This window comes from Eptesicus fuscus, chromosome 11 (assembly GCF_027574615.1).
Source record: "Eptesicus fuscus isolate TK198812 chromosome 11, DD_ASM_mEF_20220401, whole genome shotgun sequence".
NCBI lineage: Eukaryota > Metazoa > Chordata > Mammalia > Chiroptera > Vespertilionidae > Eptesicus > Eptesicus fuscus.
In genome coordinates this window covers 33,149,273-33,167,759 of record NC_072483.1, presented here as the reverse complement: position 1 = coordinate 33,167,759, position 18,487 = coordinate 33,149,273, and the positions used below count along the sequence as shown (strand labels likewise).

The 18,487-nt window shown below is 44.9% G+C and overlaps 1 protein-coding gene across 4 annotated transcripts in view; it reads right to left on the bottom strand.

The window, feature by feature from the left end:
* FMNL2 (formin like 2) overlaps positions 1-18,487 on the bottom strand; it is a 309,881-nt gene that overhangs the window by 36,074 nt on the left and 255,320 nt on the right. For all 4 annotated transcript variants that reach the window (XM_054723483.1, XM_054723486.1, XM_054723484.1 and 1 more), the window contains exon 10: positions 2,237-2,311. In XM_054723483.1, the coding sequence (XP_054579458.1) occupies positions 2,237-2,311 (75 nt within the window). The remainder of the gene's footprint in view (positions 1-2,236; positions 2,312-18,487) is intronic.

Genomic DNA, 18,487 nt, shown 5'->3' with positions numbered 1-18,487 from the left:
GTGTTGACTTGTACAGTTTAGATGGGTAAATTGGATAGTATGTTAACTATATCTCAGTAAAGGCATTATTAAAAAGTCTTATAGGTATACAGAGTAAACTATGAACATTATTACAGCTATATTGCAGAAAATGTGAAAGTTATTACAAAGAAAAGCATTCAAATCTCCTATAATCACAGGTGATTTGATTATTATCACTTCTGAAACCTCACTGTGGGCCCCATCATCCCAACAGGATCATCACAGCATCCCTGACCCATCTTTCCACTTTGAACAATGAACCGGGTTCCATTCCATAGAAGCCTTGGATTCACTGCTTTCTACCCACAATTGCATCAGTGGCCCTGAGACCAGCCACAGAGAAAAACCAGTCCCCAGTTTGGTAAAAGCAGCACAGAATTCAACAGATCTATTTTTGCTTTTAATAGTGACAGTCAGTTTATTTATGGTGGAAATATCCCACTAATGCTTTCCCTCCATAGTTAAACAGAGCCTCCTGCAAGGAGGTAAGATGATTATGGGAGCCAGATCCACGTTTTCTCCGAAAACCACCTCACTCTTCCTCTCTCCCCCAAACCTCATTTTCTTTCTCTTTTCAAAATTATTTTTTGTCGCATTAGATTCTTCTTGGAGTATTTAATGCATTGGATATGCGCTCTAGGTGACAAGGAGACACTATGGCAGTTAATTAAAAAGTGACTTCAGGTGCTGTGGAAAAATGAGCTAAAGAAGATTTGGTCAGTTTTTTTTGTTTTGTGTTGGGAGGTTATGCCCCTTAATTGCAGTTTATGAAAAGCCTCATTTTCTGGAGGAAAAATATTTGGCATCTTTCCACTTCTCTTCTGAAAGCAGGTCTAAATGATCTGTTGAGTTTTACGACATGCCTGAGAGGCAACCACTTGCTAGGTGATGCATGCATCGAGCACATAGTATCCACATACCAGCAGCCTCCATATAAGGTTCCTCAATGCATGTGCATGTGAATAAATGTGCTCGTAGGAAACATGCTCTCCTTTGTAAACAGTGCAGGTGTTTTAAGGACTTACAGTAATTTTAGCAGAAACTCAAATGGCAGAGAGATCCTGTACGTATGATAAATGAGCGAGGTGGGCCACATGTAACAGAAGAGGGAATGGTGTGGAGAACTGGGACAGAAAACCTCTATAAAAGATTCCATCTTTCTCACTGATTCTGGAAGGGGCTGAGGGCCATGATGTATATTAAATTTAAGGACCCAGAAAAAAATTTTTACATAAAAGGGTTAGAAATCTGTAAAGCTATGTTTCATATTTTACAGTCACTGAAGCAATTCCAAGGAAAACCCTGCCTGGCGTCCGAGCACAGGCTCAGAAGACTCGACAGTGTCGGACCTGACTGGGATGTCTGCTCGGGGCTGGCAGTGACCTGGGAGATGACCCAGGTGAGGACCTCCGGGGTTCGGAAGCTCCCTGCACCTCCTGGATTGGGTCAAGAAGGCCTGCCAATCTGGGTGCCCTCCAGAGGAACCTGACTCAGGAAATTCTCTATAGTGGAGCCCGCCTTCAGTCCAGGATTGAGCCTTAGGCATATGGATTCAGAAGTGCTCCAACTGCTTTTACTCTTAGTTCTGGAAGATGACAGCCTGCTGAGCCCCATGCTGTTGCACGTGATTTACCCGTAAGTGGATCTGCAGTGTAGGTATGCCCTCACAGAATTACTAGAGCAGGAAAGAGATCAAGAGGGGGGGAGGGGAGGGAGAATCACTGCTGTACTAATGTAGGAGATATATACAGTCAGTTCCACAAACCAAAGCACTTTAGTCTTGGGAATATTGTCCAGAGAAGGGCACTCGCTCAGGTGTGCAGAAGGCAAAATGGTCCGATTCTTGCTTCTGCCCTAAGGACTCCCATGCGGCACCATTGACGGTAACGTGAGCGGCTGCAGCATATGCACCGTGCACGTTACCTTCCTTTTCCCAAGTGCATGCTTCACGCTTTATCTGCTGTAAATAACCAGTACTTTTGGCTTGTACTACAGAGTGTACAGAAGGAATAAAACTGGAAATAAATGCCATCAAGGGAAAATACAGATTAAGAGGGACAGTCTAGATTGGATCTGTAGCATATTATGCTCAATTTCCTGTCCTTTGTAGCATACTCATACATACGAATGTAGACTACATATAAATATCAATGGATTTAGGGGAAAGTGCTGAAATTGAGTTTGTTTTCTTGAATGTAGTACAAAAATAGCTCACCATAAAATCGATGTTATTGTCTTCATTCCTGAAATGTTCCATCAACTTCTCAAAGCGCTGTTTTTCTCCACAAACCTGAAAACACACATTTTCATCGTGCGTGTGAAATTCCAAACATAGGCATCCCAAAATTAGATGCAGAAATTTTAGCATTAATAATCATTTCCGGAATACCTATTTTTTCCCTCTCTCACACTCTATTTACTTTTCTTCCACGCCAGTTAACGCACAAACAGCAGCCTGAGCCAGGACACGCGCTGATCCTGGGCTTCCTCTGCAAGTTCTCCTGATACTCTGAGGTCCAAATCAAATGTGCTCTTTCCTGGGTTATCTTTGCATGACCCACCAACTTTTTTAACCTGCATTCAGGATACCGGAATGTTGTTTATGGTAATTTTAAAAAATCACCAGGGTTCTCCTTTTTACAGAAATACCAGGACCACACATGCTAAGAGATCTTAAAAATTCTGTATTTAAATTCCTTGAAAAACAAATTCAAATTTTTTATATCATGTCTAAGCTAATTAAGTAATTTTAGTGCACAAGCTACAATCCTGAGAGGTCGCTGTTTCAATTCGTGGTCAAGGCACAGAGTCAATCCCCAGGAGGCACTGATCGGTGTTTCTCTCATCCATATTTCTCTCATCCATGTTTCTCTCTCTCTCCCTCTCCTTTCCTATCTCTCTGAAATCAATAAAAACGCATTTTAAAAAGAGATTATTGGGAAAAAAAAAGTCCTCATGGTTGTTGGACCAGCATTTCAGAAACAGTAGCTTATATAATATTAGACCAGCTCAGCAATTTTCAACAGGTGTGCTGCAAGAATTTTTAAAACATGCAGTACCTAACTATTTAACCAGGGGCACTGACCTCTTTTCCCTTAAGTTGTCAAATAAAAATAAAAATGGCAATAGCTAGCACAACAATAGCCATCTGTGTGAATGGATCTAATTGTACCCCCCCCCCCTTTTTTTGTGTGAGATTAGCAAAAAAAAAAAAAAAATTGTTTCGGTGTGCTGCAGAATTTTAGTAATTAGTTAATGTGTACCATGAGATGAAAAAGGTTGAAAATTACTGGACTAGCTGATTAAATCCTGAGCCCTAACTACCAGTTGTAAACTGGAGAGCTGGATCATTAACTCTCCAATTCACTCAACCTCGAATTTAACAACACACATAAAGGAACACAGTTACTATAACTGGGTATCATAGGAAAGGAGCAGGGATTGGCCCACTGACCCTGCCTAGCTACAAGGAATAAGGTAATTCCCAAGTAATCAGGAATTGTGTCCAGAATTTTATAGGGCTGAGGAAAGCACCTGTGGGCACCAACAAAACACACTACTGGTAGCCTATGGATAAGAAGAGATGGCATCAAATCCAGAACAAGCAATGTTAGATCAATTTCACGCTGGGTAAAGATCCCCCAAATCATTATCCTAGTCTGGTAGGCAGGACTGATACAGACATTAGGAAGAGCTTTGACTATCTATACATTTCTTTAGAAATCATTCATTCTGTCAACAGACAAATCCATGCTGAGAACATGTGTTATGAAACAGAAATACCTTTAATCTTTACACACACACACACACAAATAGACGTAAATACTTTCCAATTTACAGCTGCTATGAACGTGATGAAAAGAACCCAAATGCACATTTGCCAACATAGATCCCAGCTTCAGGAAACCTTGACAGAAGGACCTGACCGACCACTCTCTGCGCCCGCTGTAAGAGCTAGAAGGGCCCCTTCGTTCTGCTCCATCCAGCCCTGCCCGTCAGGTTTAGACAGCCTGCTCACTGCGCTGCTGCCAATCTCTTCTCTGCTAATGGGTTCAGGGTGGCGTCTCTGACACTGTGCCAGGGGAGCAGCAGACCAGGGCCCCGCAGCCCTGCTGACGGAGAGGAAGCGTGCACACCAGATCCACATTTGTTTCTGTACCCCTTGAGCAATCATTAAATAGGTGTACCCTCCGATCACGGCGGGGGGCGGAAGGCATGCTTGCTGCTTGGGAAAAGGCTGGGAAAAGTCGTGTCCACAACAGAGGAACGTCGTCGTGGCCCAGAGATCACATCTGGACCTCCCCACACACGCGCTGCACACAGGACCGGCACGGCCGGACGTGCTGCTTCTCCCCTTGGAAACTGGCCTCGTTTCAGAAGTCGGCGAGGATGAAAGGAACGAGACCACTGACTGCCAGTTATTTCCAGAATCCGCACACTGGGGATGGACTCGGGCCTTCAGCAAAAGGACGTCAGAGCCGGAGCGTGTCTGCACGTACATTTATTGCATGTTATAGTTTACTGCATTTAATGTCCATCTGCCAACAAAGGCCAGACAATAGATGATCTGAAAACTTTTAAGTGAAAAGAAAATTGTACTATGGCAACTGAAATCTGTCATTTCTTAACTTTTATATTCACTGGTATTTCCCAACACCCCACTAACACTGACACCAATCTCCTGTACGAATACGGGGTAGCCACTGCAGGAGGTGGGGAGGCAGTGACCGCAAGCGACGCGGCCACAGGAAGGCGGGGGGCGGGGGGGGCGGGGAGGGGCAGCAGACAGAAGAGGAGCCCTGCTGGGCACTGGCCACTCCGCTGGCCACTCTGTCGGGAGTTAGACTTCCACTCCAGCAGCCAGGGCTACCAGAAATGAAGTCAACCAGCAGAGAAATAGAAGTAGAAGCCCTGGAGAAGCAGCTACTCTACTGTAAAAATAAGTCTACTGCGGGGGAATGCCCAGCCCTCGGGCCATATAAGGCCCACAAAATCATTCAGTCTGTCCCTGCCAAGTCATGAGGGGTGAGTCTATTAAATGTTTGACCAAAATAGAGCAGGCTAATTTTTAAGTCGATAATTTTGTATGGTCCAAGAATGATGTTATAAATATCCAAATGGCCCTGGGCAGAAAAACGGTTCCTGGCTCCTGGTGTAAAGTGACAATGTTCAGGCCGGGACGCTGGAGCAGACCTCAGTTGGCTGACACAGCCACCCGTCCCCCAAGCCCTGTGGGGCCCTAGTACAGCTGGGCCTCTTTGCACTTGAAGCTCTAACATTGATGGGGTGAGGGGAGATGAGGGCAGAAATGGAACTACATGGAGTATTAAACAGGGGACCATAAAACCTGGGTTATAAGTCGCGGCTCTGCCACTGCCCCACCGTGATCTGGGGTAACTCAGGGAACCTCCCTGGATTTGGGTTTAACATCCATGAATCTGAGAGCCTGAGGTCACACCCTTGGTTTTCATGGCCCGTTCTGGGAAGCCATTAGGGTCACAGAAGAATACTTGGGAAACTCCAAGAATGGGGGTTTGGCCGGGAGAGAAAAAGCACAAATGAGAAAGGTTCTCAGGACTTGTATCCTCACGTATCCAGCTCTGCTTGGTTCCACGAGTTTCCTGGTAAGATTTCTTTTGGAAAAAGAGTTTCATTGAAGGTTTCCATTGCTAATAAAAATTGGGGGTAAGGGGAGGAGGGAATCCTCTCACTCTGTATCTTGGAGATCTAAGCTTCTAATCTAGGCCTGGCATACAACATGATATTCCCAAACTGACTGGCCTGGAAGCTCGACAAACCAAACTTAGAGAGGTGCACTCGGCTACGCAGGCCTGAGCACCACACGTGAGGGCCAGAGCTCTAACTCAGGGCATCCGCTCACTGGTATCCCGGGAGCAGATAAATCCTGCCCCGTGCAGGTCAGAGGGGCCACACCCAGGACAAGCAAGACACATTTTCACTTCAAAGCAGGACTGAAGCAAAAGCACAGCCTCTGCCAAAAAAACAAGTCAATTCCGCTCTCCACCATCTGTGGAAGACATCTCTGAACACTGTCCCGAAGCATTTAAATAAGTCTGGGCCCTGGATGCCAAAGGGGCGCCTGTTTAAAGCATCTCTGAAAGTGGGCAGAGGTTGGGAGGTGCTTTCCCTGACGGCTACCGGCGGAGAAAAGGTGGTTTTACGAAAGCCTTGTAATCAACAGTGCTATCGTGCTGGCCAGGTGCCGAGTGAAGGACAGACCGCCGGCCTTCGGCTCCTTCTCCGTCCCCCTTCAAGGTCAGTGGCTGTCTTTGGCCTCCCCCAGCATCAGCTCCCAGGACACCACACAGAGGCTGCAGCCAGCACAAGGCCCGACTCTCAGGAGGAGGCTATAAAATACGCTCCTGGGCAGTTATATAAAAATTAAAGGCCCTTGCTTAAGTGTTTCCTTCTTGCCCTGCTGCCTGGCGCCTGCCTCAATGCTTCCTTTTTCTCTTCTCACAATAGACCCCTGTGATCCGCAGGGCTCCATGCAGGACGGCCTGAGGTAGAGGCAAGTCCATTACGACTGATTAGACCGCCTTTCTGGGGGCTGCTGGGAAGGAAAGTTCTGTTTTCCTCTCAGGGCCGCGTGAAGTAAACAGCTATTTCATAGGCCCAGGTGAAAGCACCTTTCACCTTCTCCTGAGAGCAGCAGAGTCAGGGCTCTGCTGCCTCGACAGCCCGCCAGAAGCCGCTTTCTGAGGGGCTCTGTCGCGGCTGGAGGCCTATTACCGCTTTACCCCGAGGTGACTACCCACTTCATACAATGACACCAAAGGGCTGCCGTGACACAGCCAACCTGCTGCTGGCTCTCCGTCTCCCTGGGATGTGAAGGTGGAAATGTCCATCAAACTGAAGCATTCTGAAGCGGAACACCCCGAACTCGCTCCCCTGAAATGAAGACTAATGAAAGCTAAACAACTGAATGCATTCTACAATCTACAATCCAGCCCTCCTTCCTCATAAAATAGTAAGGTATTTCTATCAATCCTGGGCTGGTTATCTGATTATGAGCCAGAGGTTTCATCCAGATAATGCTAAACACCCTTTTGAAAACACCAGTCACTTTTCCAGATGTTTTCAAATATCCAGATGTTTGGCACCAGGCACATGAAGCAACCAGATGACTGTTTTACTTTCCATGCACATATTTTGCTAGACTGAATAAGGAATCCTGATGGAGAAGCAAAGGGCTGGTGAAATCCCTAAAGGATGACTTGTTGACACACCACACCTTAAACGAGAAACGCAGTTTTATCACTCCCCTAAAAAAAAGATGGCCTTCATTAAATTCTAGAGTGCACAGCTCCACAATATAATTCTTCATACATGACATCTTTCAGAAGTATTCCTCATATATGACTTTTTTTTTTTAATTTTTTACTGATTTTTAGAGGGAGACGAAGGGAGAAAAGAGGGAGGGGGGCGTGAAGAGAAGCATCAATTTGTTGTTCCACTCATTTATGCATTGATTGGTTGACTCCTGTATGTGCCCTGATCAGGGATGGAACCCACAACCCTGGCATATGCCTAATATATGACTTTAATCTTTCCGACTTCAAATGCAAAACTCACATCTCTTGGTCATCAGTAAGGACACATACAGATTCTTTCAGGCTTCTATTCCTACAAGAAAACCAAAGTACTTTCTAATTCTTCAGGAGAGGCTGGTATTTAAATAGCTACTGGAGAACTAAACCACAAAGGCCTTTAGGCATCTTTGGGACAACTTACCAGTCAGACCCCTCAAAAGTAGAAGGCCTATCGCTGTCCTTTATTTCTCCCCATGGCTTCATCCCTTGAACATGCCCAATCTGGTCAAGCAAGGCAAGAGACGGGACACAATGACATATTTCTAGTGGTCATCACACGTCCACTAAACCACAGCAATAGTAAGAGCTGTTTACATCCTGTGCCAACAGAACTTGGGACCTGCTCAGGGGACAGATGTCAACCCAAGCTCGCCTCATGCCTGAATCACAACAAATCAATTTAAATTGAACAAAGATGTGCTATGAATTCTGAGCCCTTGAGGACAAGGACGCTTTGTTTGTGAGATCAAAGATCCTAGCCCACAAACAGGCAAACGCCTGAAGTTTGTCCACTGCTCTCTCCGCTCACTCACATCCCCTCGGCTTTTTCCTGTGCTCTGCTCCAGGGCTGGGTCTCATCAGGAGGGCCTTGTTCTTAGCTACTGCCACCAGCCCCAGACGACAGCGGACAGCGCCGAAAGTGTGGTCCTTGAACACCGGGCCCCTGAGGCCCTGGTACAGAATCTGTGAGCTCAAGACTATGTTTATAATAACACTTAGATGCTGCCAGCCTTTTTCACAGAGCAGACACGTGCAGTGGTGGTGCCAGTGCAATGGTGGGTGAATGAAACTGCTGGTGCCTCAGCACGATCAAGGCAGTGACCCCAAACTACACCAGCAGTCACTGTGTTCATCACAGCTATGCACTCTCTGTTAAAAAAAAAACACAACCCCAGTCTCATTCAAGAATGCCTTGGATGATGCAATGAAAAGTTTAATTTTATTTAATATGAACCTTTGGTTACATTCTACTAATATTGTATATGCTGAAATGAGAAGCCTGCATAAAGACCGTTTTCTGCATATTAATTAATATATGCTGTCATGAGGACAAGCACGTCCGTGATTATTCTAGTTGTAAGATGAGTTGGCACTATTTAAAAGAATGACGGGCAAACTACAGCTATTCAGACATATTTATTTGGCAGTTATTTTCTTGAACATTAATGAAATGAGCCTTTTACTTTAAGGAAAACTATTGACGACAATATTTGTTTCCAAAAACTGAGCTTTCAAGCAAAAATGAGAATTTTTGAAAACTTGTATCTACCCTGAACTTGAAAGCTTGCCTATATTTAAAGTTTATTCTGATGAGATTGGTGGTAACAATGAATGTGATTTTTTTTAAAAACGTTGCAGTATGACATATGTCAATATTTAGAATATCTGGATATTTTGGTGAATAAATATTTTTCAAGTGATCATTGCATGTTGTTGTAAAATTATACATTCATTCAAGATGCAAGACAGACAAGTAAATCTATATATATAAAAGCCTAAGTGACCGAACAACCAAACGAATGACCGAACTACCGGTTGACCAGTAGCTATGACGTGCACGGACCACCAGGGGGCAGATGCTCAATGCAGGAGATGCCCCCTGGTGGTCAGTGTGCTCCCACAGCAGGAGCACTGCTCAGCTGACCAACAGGTGCCAGACACAGGGCTCATGGCTGGCGAGCCCGCAGCAGGCACCTAGGGCTGGGATGAGCAGGAGCGGCAGGCGGCGTTGCACTGCCCGTTTGGACCTGATCCCAGCAGGCCATGCCAAGGGACTCCACCGGTGCACGAGTCTGTGCACTGGGCCTCTAGTCCTACCTAATAATAGACAAATATGCAAATTGACCGTACCTTCGCTATGCCCACGATTGGCCAGGAGGCACAGGGGGGCGGGACTTGGGGTGGCCGGGGTAGCCGATTGGGCCGGCAGGATGCTGAGCTCGCGTCGCCAGCAGCAGCTCGAGCTCAGCGTCTGCGCCATGGCTGTGCTGTGGCACAGAAGGGGCCTCTGGGGCAGCGAGCTCACGTCCCGCCGCGGACCACCAAAAGCAGGGGAACTGGGTGCCTGTTCGCTGGTGCACCAGGCCTAAGCGGACAGGCACCCAGTTCCTCCGCGATCGAAAGCGAAAGCGTGGGAGCTGGGTGCCTGTCTGCTCAGGCACCAGGCACCCAGCTCCCCCGTGATTGAAAGCGAAAGCGTGTAGGGGACCCTACACATGCATGATTTAATCATGCACTGGGCCTCTAGTTTTAATATAAAAGAATACAAGAAGTTCATTAATATGGTTTCAGATTCCACTTTGCAACTAATCTTTAAGAAACTACTACCTGCCCTGTGTTTGTATAGTATCAAAAAAGAACACCCACTATTACCTAAAAATGCTGTTAAAATACTTCCTTTCCATCTGCATACTTGTGTGGAGCTGGACTTTCAACTATTTTAACCAAAGCAACACACGGGACTGAATGCAGAAGCAGATATGAGCATGCAGCTGTCTTCTATTAATGTAGACTTTAAAAGACGTACAAAAATATAGCATGTGCTACTGTTATGGATTGAATTGTGTCTCCACAAAATTCATGTTAAAGCCCTAACCTTCAATTCAACTGTATTTGGAAATAGGGGGTAAGTAAAGCTAAGTGAGGCCATAGGTTTGGGTTCTTAACCAATGGGATTGGTGGCCTTTTGAGAAGAGAAAGAGGGATCTCTGTCTACACACACATATGCAGAGCAAAGGCCATCTGAGCACGGTGAGAAGGCGGCCATCTGAAAGCCAGGAAGAGAACCCAACCATCAGCCTCCATAACTGGGAGAAGACAAGTTTCTGTTGTGCAAGCCATCCATTGCATGGTAATTCGTTATGGCAGCTTAAGATGACTAAGCCACTCTTCTCCCTGATTATTTTACTTTTAGAAAATAGGTAATTTTTATAGAAACAGCTAAATTGATATTTATTATGTTATATTTAATGAAATAAGTAGGTTTATCAAAATTTTATTTAATTTCTAATATGGTAAATTCCAATACATAACCTACATAACAAAACCTTTTGGGGGAGGGGAGGTCTTCGGTCATTTTTAAGAGTGTAAAAAGGGGTCCTGGGGCCAAAGGTTTGAGAACTACTAGATTACAGAATCGCCTCTTTATTCCACAAAGATGATAAAGTCTTAAAATCCGAAAGTTGAAGAAGCAAAACTTGAAGAAGTAAAATTTCTCGCAAGATGTTGGGAGTCAACCACATCATATACAGACCAACCACACCTGCTATCTCTCCACGGAGACAAAGTCACACCATTCAGAAACAGATCAGGTTTCCCGCTGTAGAAAGGAGCCCCCCGTCAATTAAGGTAGAAAAAAAGACACCCCCCCCCTTCCCTTCTGGTGTCTAACAAGGCCAGGGGTTTGCCCACCTCTGTCCCAGGGAAGCTCATTACAAGGCGAGGCATTCTATTCCTAAAGCCAAGTGAACATTAGATTCCAAGCAGACACGTGAGCGCGTGGCAGGCACAGTTCTTTCCCACGTGGTCCACAGGATATGTGTGCACCAGAGTTCAGGGAGAACCAGACTCAGTGAATTCACCCAGGAAAACAGACACATTCTGGGACGCCTGACACTTTATACTATAAAGCAACTGAGAACAAATACGCAAACAACGCCAAGATCATCACCTTTTACCAAAGGACTAAACGTGTCCTTGCCCACCACATAGACCACACTATCTCCTAGGCTGACACCTACTCCTGGAAAAGGCTTCGACATGGAAAATTCAGTGTTGTCCTTACTGGTGGACCAGTCAATGTGGGATACACCACATGCGTGGCTGGTTCATTTACTGGTGGGAAAGGAGCCCTCATTTTCCACGGCCCAAACCAAACTGCTGCCACAAAACGGAGCCATAGCTCATGTTACCACGATGGGCCGTTTCCAGTCTCCAGTGACACAGAGCTGAGGGGGGAAAGTCCCGTCGGGGCTCAGCTGTATGAGGAGGGGTGACTGACAGTGGTTCCCATCATTGGGAACTGTGGAGCCATTTTTCCTCTACTGTGTATTTCAGTCAATTGTTGTGAATAAAATCTAAGTATGACTATATAGCCTTGGCAGATTGATACAGAGAATGAAAGGGCTGGGCTGGGGCCACACGCACCACTGCGGTGAAAGGAATAAAGAACGGCATTGAACTACAGTGAGAACAGAGTCTGGGGCTTGAGTATGATATGATGGAGGAGCTGGGAACCGAATGGCCTGAATAATGACTCCAGAGCTCAGTCTTTCAAACACTGCACAAGCCAGAGGCACTTCCACGCACAGGCCTTCCTGGTGGCAGGTACCGACCGTGTGCCCAGCACAGCCAGCTCACTTTCTGGCTGTGGAAGCAGCAGGCTCCTTTGACACAGAGCAGATTTTTTAAAATGAGACTTGGGTTCAGAGACTGAGACAGCCATTTCCGGGTGGTTATAAAGGGAACTGGGAACGGAAGTCACCACGGAGACTAAAAATCACAGCGACCTATTTTTATTTTAAACTTGTTACTATTCTACCAGCTGGCCTTGGACCCATTACTGTTTGTCCTTGTTTGTAAATTTTTGTACCTATCATTTCAATATCTAGGTTTTTATACCTGCAGTCGAAGAAACACTAAAACCCTTTCAGATGGAACTATTTGAACATATATGCATAATGCATAGCATACACACAGGCACACGTAGACAGAATTTTATGCAGAAACATAAAAGTGTAGACTTGAAAGGGATATAGAGACCATCTGACTAGCTTGTCACCTAACGCAGGAACTTGCACCATAAGATGGCAGACCCTACTGGTACCCTCTCATCCTTTGGACTGTTCTTCGTGTTGTGTGCTCGTCTCTTCCAAGCATCCTCCTCGCCCATTCTAGCCTGGCTCCTTACTCTTCCAGATGGGTGCCCCTGTGAGTGACCCTTTTCTATTTGGATCTCACACACACACACACACACACACACACACACACACACACACACACACGTTCCCTCATCACCTCTGTGTAAGCCTGTTCTCTCTTCATGGTCTTCAGAACTAAGAATCTGATGTTGGGCACTCAATCACCACTGAAAAATATAAATAACCTTTTGCACTCGGATGTTAGCATTAGAATAAAGGAATCGAGAAAAAAGCAATGTTAAACAACTAATCTGCTGCCTCACACAACAATTTCAAAAATACAACTAAAAGACAAAAACGTTACCACCCAGAACCACGGGAAAGCTGGCTGAGTGGAAGACTGACAACTAAGAAGAGAAAGGAGCACAATCGCTGAAAAGCTGAGGTACTGAGGCACACGAATCGGGCCGGCGGCGGGCGGCTGGGTGCGCGGCTTTTCTTCAACCCACAGGGAGACAAGCTCCCGATCACTCTGAAATCCAGTTTCTGGGGACACTCGGGGGACCCAGGCACCTACGGGGAGAAGCTGGACTCTCGGCCATCGGGTCGGAAAGTGAGAGTGACTTTTTTGCAGTGGTGCGCCCAGCAATCATTGTTTACTGCGGGGCGCAGGGACTTGGAAACGTGGAAAGGCAGAGACGGCTGACGGCAGCCATCGCCGTCGGCCACGCCCCAGGCTAGTGACGCCCTGAGACCCCACCCAGCCCTGAGGCCCCGCCCTGAGGCCCCGCCCCGCACATTCTACAAACCCGCCCAGGCTCCACACAGCGGCTTTTGCATATAAATGGCCTGTTCTGTGGCAGCTTAACCAACTGCAGCTCCAGTCAGACTGCTCCAAAACCGCCCAAGCAAAGGAGGAGAAAACTAGCCCTTGCTGTAGCTCCTGCTGGGGGACACACAGTACACAAGGGTACACCAAGAGTGTCCACCTCAGGTAACTGGGAGGCTGACCCGTTGAACCAATAGGACACCTAGTACACAAAACTACCCTACCAACTTAGGGAAGCAGAGAATATGAGAAGGCAAGGAAACAGATCACAAACCAAAGAAATGGAGGAGAACAAGCGACTGGACATAGAGTTCAAAACCACGGTTATAAGGTTTTTCAAGAATTTCATGGAAAAGGCCGATAAATTCCATGAGGACCAACTAGAAATTAAACATACACTGACTGAGATAAAAAATATTATACAGAGACCCAAAAGCAGTCTAGAGGATTGCAAGAATCAACTCAAAGATTTGAAATACAAAGAGGCCAAGGACACTCCTCCAGAGAAGCATGAAGAGAAGAGAATTCAGAAAGTTGAAGATAGTGTAAGAAGCCTCTGGGACAACTTCAAGCGAACCAACATCAGAATTATGGGGGTACCAGAAGAAGAGAGAGAGCAAGATGCTGAAAACCTATTTGAAGAAATAATGAACGAAAACTTCCCCCACCTGATGAAAGAAATAGACTTAAAGGTCCAGGAAGCGCACAGAACCCCAAACAAAAGGAATCCAAAGAGGACCACACCAAGACACATCATAATTAAAATGCCAAGAGCAAAAGACAAAGAGAGAATCTTACAAGCAGCAAGAGAAAAACAGTTGTTACCTACAAGGGAGCTCCCATACGATTATCAGCTAATTTCTCAACAGAAACCATGCAGGCCAGACGGGAGTGGCAAGAAATATTCAAAGTGATGAATAGCAGGAACCTACAACCAAGACTACTCTACCAAGCGAGTGTAAAGGGTTAAAAAGCTTATTTTCTTCAACTGAAAAAATTTTCCGGATCGTATTTGTTCATCGTGGTTGTGCTACTTTCTTTCTAATTAAATGTATAGGATTTGAGTAGATTCTTATTCTCCATTCATCCCATCTCTCACTGACTTTTATTCAATTTTGTGGATTCGTATCCATTGTCATGGCCACAAACTTGGTCCAGGCCCCAGTCATTTACCACCTGAAATAGCTATTTTCTAAACTTTTGCATTTCCTTCCTTTAAAGTATTTAATGCAATATATACATATATATATATATATACACACACACACACACACACATATGTATATGTATATATATATTTTGAAGTATTTTATGCAAAGCCGAAACTTATTATAATTACATAAAATGTCCTTCTTAGATTTCCATAGAATCAAATGGAATAGATATAAAAACACTTTATAAACTGTTAAGTACTTTATTATTGTTAGTTGTTCTTTTTTCCTTTTTCTTTTCCCTCCTACTTTTATCAGTCTTCCAGTTGAGATTTTGTTTTATCACAAGTTTCAAATCTCTCACTATTACTTTCTCAGCAGCTTAATCATGCTGAGCTTTACTTAATAACAAGGGTCCCAGGCAAATGTTTTTTTCTTGTCAACCAGCACATTTATTCTGACTTATGCTGCTCCAAGACAGATTTCATGCCAGTCTCTTCTGTTCCCAGAATTCCCTCTGCCAACCAAGTTAAGTCTCTTTCTTCCTTTATAATTCTGTTCAAGATTTATCCTCTCTTTCTGGGCCTTAACAAACAGTGCAGTTTTGTTCTGAATTTTACTAATAACTTCAAACATCCCAATAATCCACCCAATCCATAACTATTTCAATTGGTCTGCTTTTTGGTAGAAAACTGAGGGTGTGTATGAACAGGTATAAAAAGTGTTTGGTATGTGATAGATAACATGTTATGTAAGATTGACTATGAGCCTTGGAATTACACAGATCTGTGTAAAAATCCCAAGGTTGCCATTTACTAATGTGTCAGTAGGCCTATTTACTCTGAATCTCTTTCCTTATTCGGAGGGTAGATCTCAGAATTAAAGTAACATACACTACCCTGTTGACACTCAGCAAACAATAACAGTGGCCTTACTGTGTCTATAAATGTATAAGCCTATTTTGTACACATGACATAACAAAGTTACTGGCTAATTCTTACAACCTAAAATAAAATAACATAAAATAAAATAATAAAATAAAATAGATTCATGAGCTCTGCTCATGTTTTCTTTCTGAAGATGACTATTTTCTAGTTTAAAATAAACCAACTAAGCAATACCCTTATGTATTGGCTATGAAGCCTGAATAAATAAAAATGTGCTTATGTTTTACAAGTATTTAAAATTCAAAGGAAATCTGAACTTGACTCACACAGGAAATCAAGCCCAACAAGCATATTCACTGGCAATAACACCTAAAACTTTAATTTAAATTGTAATAGAGAATCCTACTATATAAAACCCAGGGTCCAAAATGACCGAATGAAGGCTCAACCAGACACCGGAAGTCAGTCCTGCAGTCAGTGCTAGGTTGCCGTGGACTGCCGAGGGGGCTGTGGATCAGGCCCAGAGAGAGGCCCGAAGAGAGAGGCAGGGTCTGATCCACAGCCTCCGTGGCAGCTGTTGATCAGCTGTTGCCTCTCTCTTTCTCCAGGCTTTGCCAGCAGCCATGCCTCTGTTTCTCTCCGGGCCTCCACAGGGGCTGCTGATCAGCCCCGCCTCTCTGATCAGGCCTGGAGATAGGCCCAGAGACACTGACTGGCATAGAAACTGACCAATCAGAGCCAAATTGGCTGGCAGGGGAGGGCAGTTGGGGGCAAGATCAGGCCAGCAGGAAAGGGCAGTTAGGGGTGATCAGGCAGGCAGAGGCAGTTGGGTGCAACCAGGTCAGTAGGGGAGGGAAGTTGGGGGTGAGATCAGGCCAGCAGGGGAGGGCAGTTGGGGGCAAGATCAGGCCAGCAGGGGAGGGCAGTTGGGGGCGATCAGGCAGGCAGGCAGGCAGGCAGGCAGAGACGTTAGGGGCGATCAAGCAAGCAGGCAGAGGGGTTAGGGGCAATCAGGCAGGCAGGCAGAGGCAGTTAGGGGCAATCAGGCAGGCAGGCAGAGGCAGTTAGGGGCAATCAGGCAGGCAGGCAGAGGCAATTAGGGCGATCAAGCAGGCAGGCAGGTGAGCGGTTAGCGCCAGCAGTTCCAGATTGTGAGAGGGATCCCCAACTGCCAGTTTAGTCAGACATCCCCCAAGGGGTCCCTGATTGGAGAGGGTGCAGGCTGGGCTAAGGGAACCCCCTCTCTGTGCATGAATTTCGTGCACCGGGCCACTAGTAAAAATATAAATATAAGCACAATTCTTATAGTTTTGAATTACTGTCTTCTTGTTCTTAACATATCAGACATTTGGTCCTTAATTAAATATCTATTAAAGCCAGCCCTATCTTTCTCGAGGCAATATAAACTTTTGTGGGACAAAAGTTTTGTGAGACCTTTTATTTTCTGTCAAATTGTCCTGATCTTAGAACAGTGCTTTTTCCATGGTAAGAAATACGTTTGCCCAATCCCTCCTTAGAAGTTCCAAAGAATTTTGGTTTTGTTTAACTCTGAAGAAACGGTGGTTATGACCAGGGCCTTTATTTTTGGAGATATGTTACACAAAGACAACTGAGCATCTTTAGAGAAGACAAGAGAAAGCTAGTCACATGAAACACTAGAAGGAAAAATATCACCCCACACAATAGGGACATTTCGCCGTGTGAGGCATGATGTTACTCCTCAAACATTACAAGCAACAGAAGTAAACACACACACACACACACAACGGAAGCAACCCTGCCACTCCAAACCCTTTCCATTTAGGGAGGGCCTGTTACTGTGCAGAAGTACATCTTTATGCTGTAACAATACACACACACATATTTTATATATGTGTGTGTATATGTACATTTATATGACACATATATGATTTATCTTATTCTTTTCCTATTAACATACCTAACGTAAGCACTTTCCTATTTTAACAGCTCTATTTGAACCCAGAAGCTTATCTAATGGGATGGTTACTATAGCCCTGGGTCTGGAGCTTAGCCACTGCTTAGCACTGGACTTAATGACCACTAACATAACCTATAATCCAGAATTAAACGTTTTAAAACAATGATTTCTATTTTTATTTTAAAATGGAATAAATAAAGAAAACTGAAGTAGCCCTGACTGGTGTGGCTTGGTTGGAGGGAGTGTCATCCTGTGCACCAAAGGGTCACGGGTTCAATCCCCCGGACAGGGTGTGTACCAGAGGCAACCTATTGATGTTTCTCTCTTTCCCTCCCTTTCTCTCTCTCTAAAATCAATAAAATCATGTCCTTGGGTGAGAATTTAAATTAAAAAAAAAAAAAAGGAATACTGAACTATGCTTAACACATTGCGGACCAGTAGTTTTATTGCTAGCTTTACCCAGTGGCCAGATAAGTTTCTATTGAACGAGTACAAAAAACGTTTTACATAAATGTTAAAGGAACGCTTTAAAATTAAATACCTACTGCATTTTGAAGTTATTTATTACATGTTCTTACAAGCTAATATCTTTTTAAAGTATGATGCTTTGTAAAACACCGTGTAATATGAAGCGAGAATTCTCGTGATCCGTCTGCTATGTGTTAAGTCCCAAGATACTTTTTAAAAAAGATCCTTACTATTCAAGTCAGGGTGGAGTGAGGGAGAAACAGAATAGGGAGGCAGTTCATACAGGAAAAAGAAACCAAGGTGGCCCTAAAATAGACCTTTCACATGACTCTGCAGACATGAATTCCAGGACGGCCACTGAAAACCTCCCGTTATTGTAACAGTTTTTGGAGTGGGTGACGATACTGCCCCAGCTGTAAGAGTTCGGACTCCAGTCCCCTCATCGACTCACAGCGAGCGCTTCCCAGCACCCTTACTGGCATGTACCTAACAACCACAGCAACATCCTACCGTCAGGGCAACAACGCCCAAGTGGAGGCTCCGTGCGTGGGACCTCGCCAGCCGGTTTAGATTCCATGAGGCACTACAGTGACACACAGCACCCACGGCTTTTCCTCGAGGTCTTTCATTATCTTCCCAAAATACGAAATAAGGGCACACACGCCAACTGTCTTACAGTTGGCAAAGGGCACAGGATTTAGAAATGGCATTTTCACACGA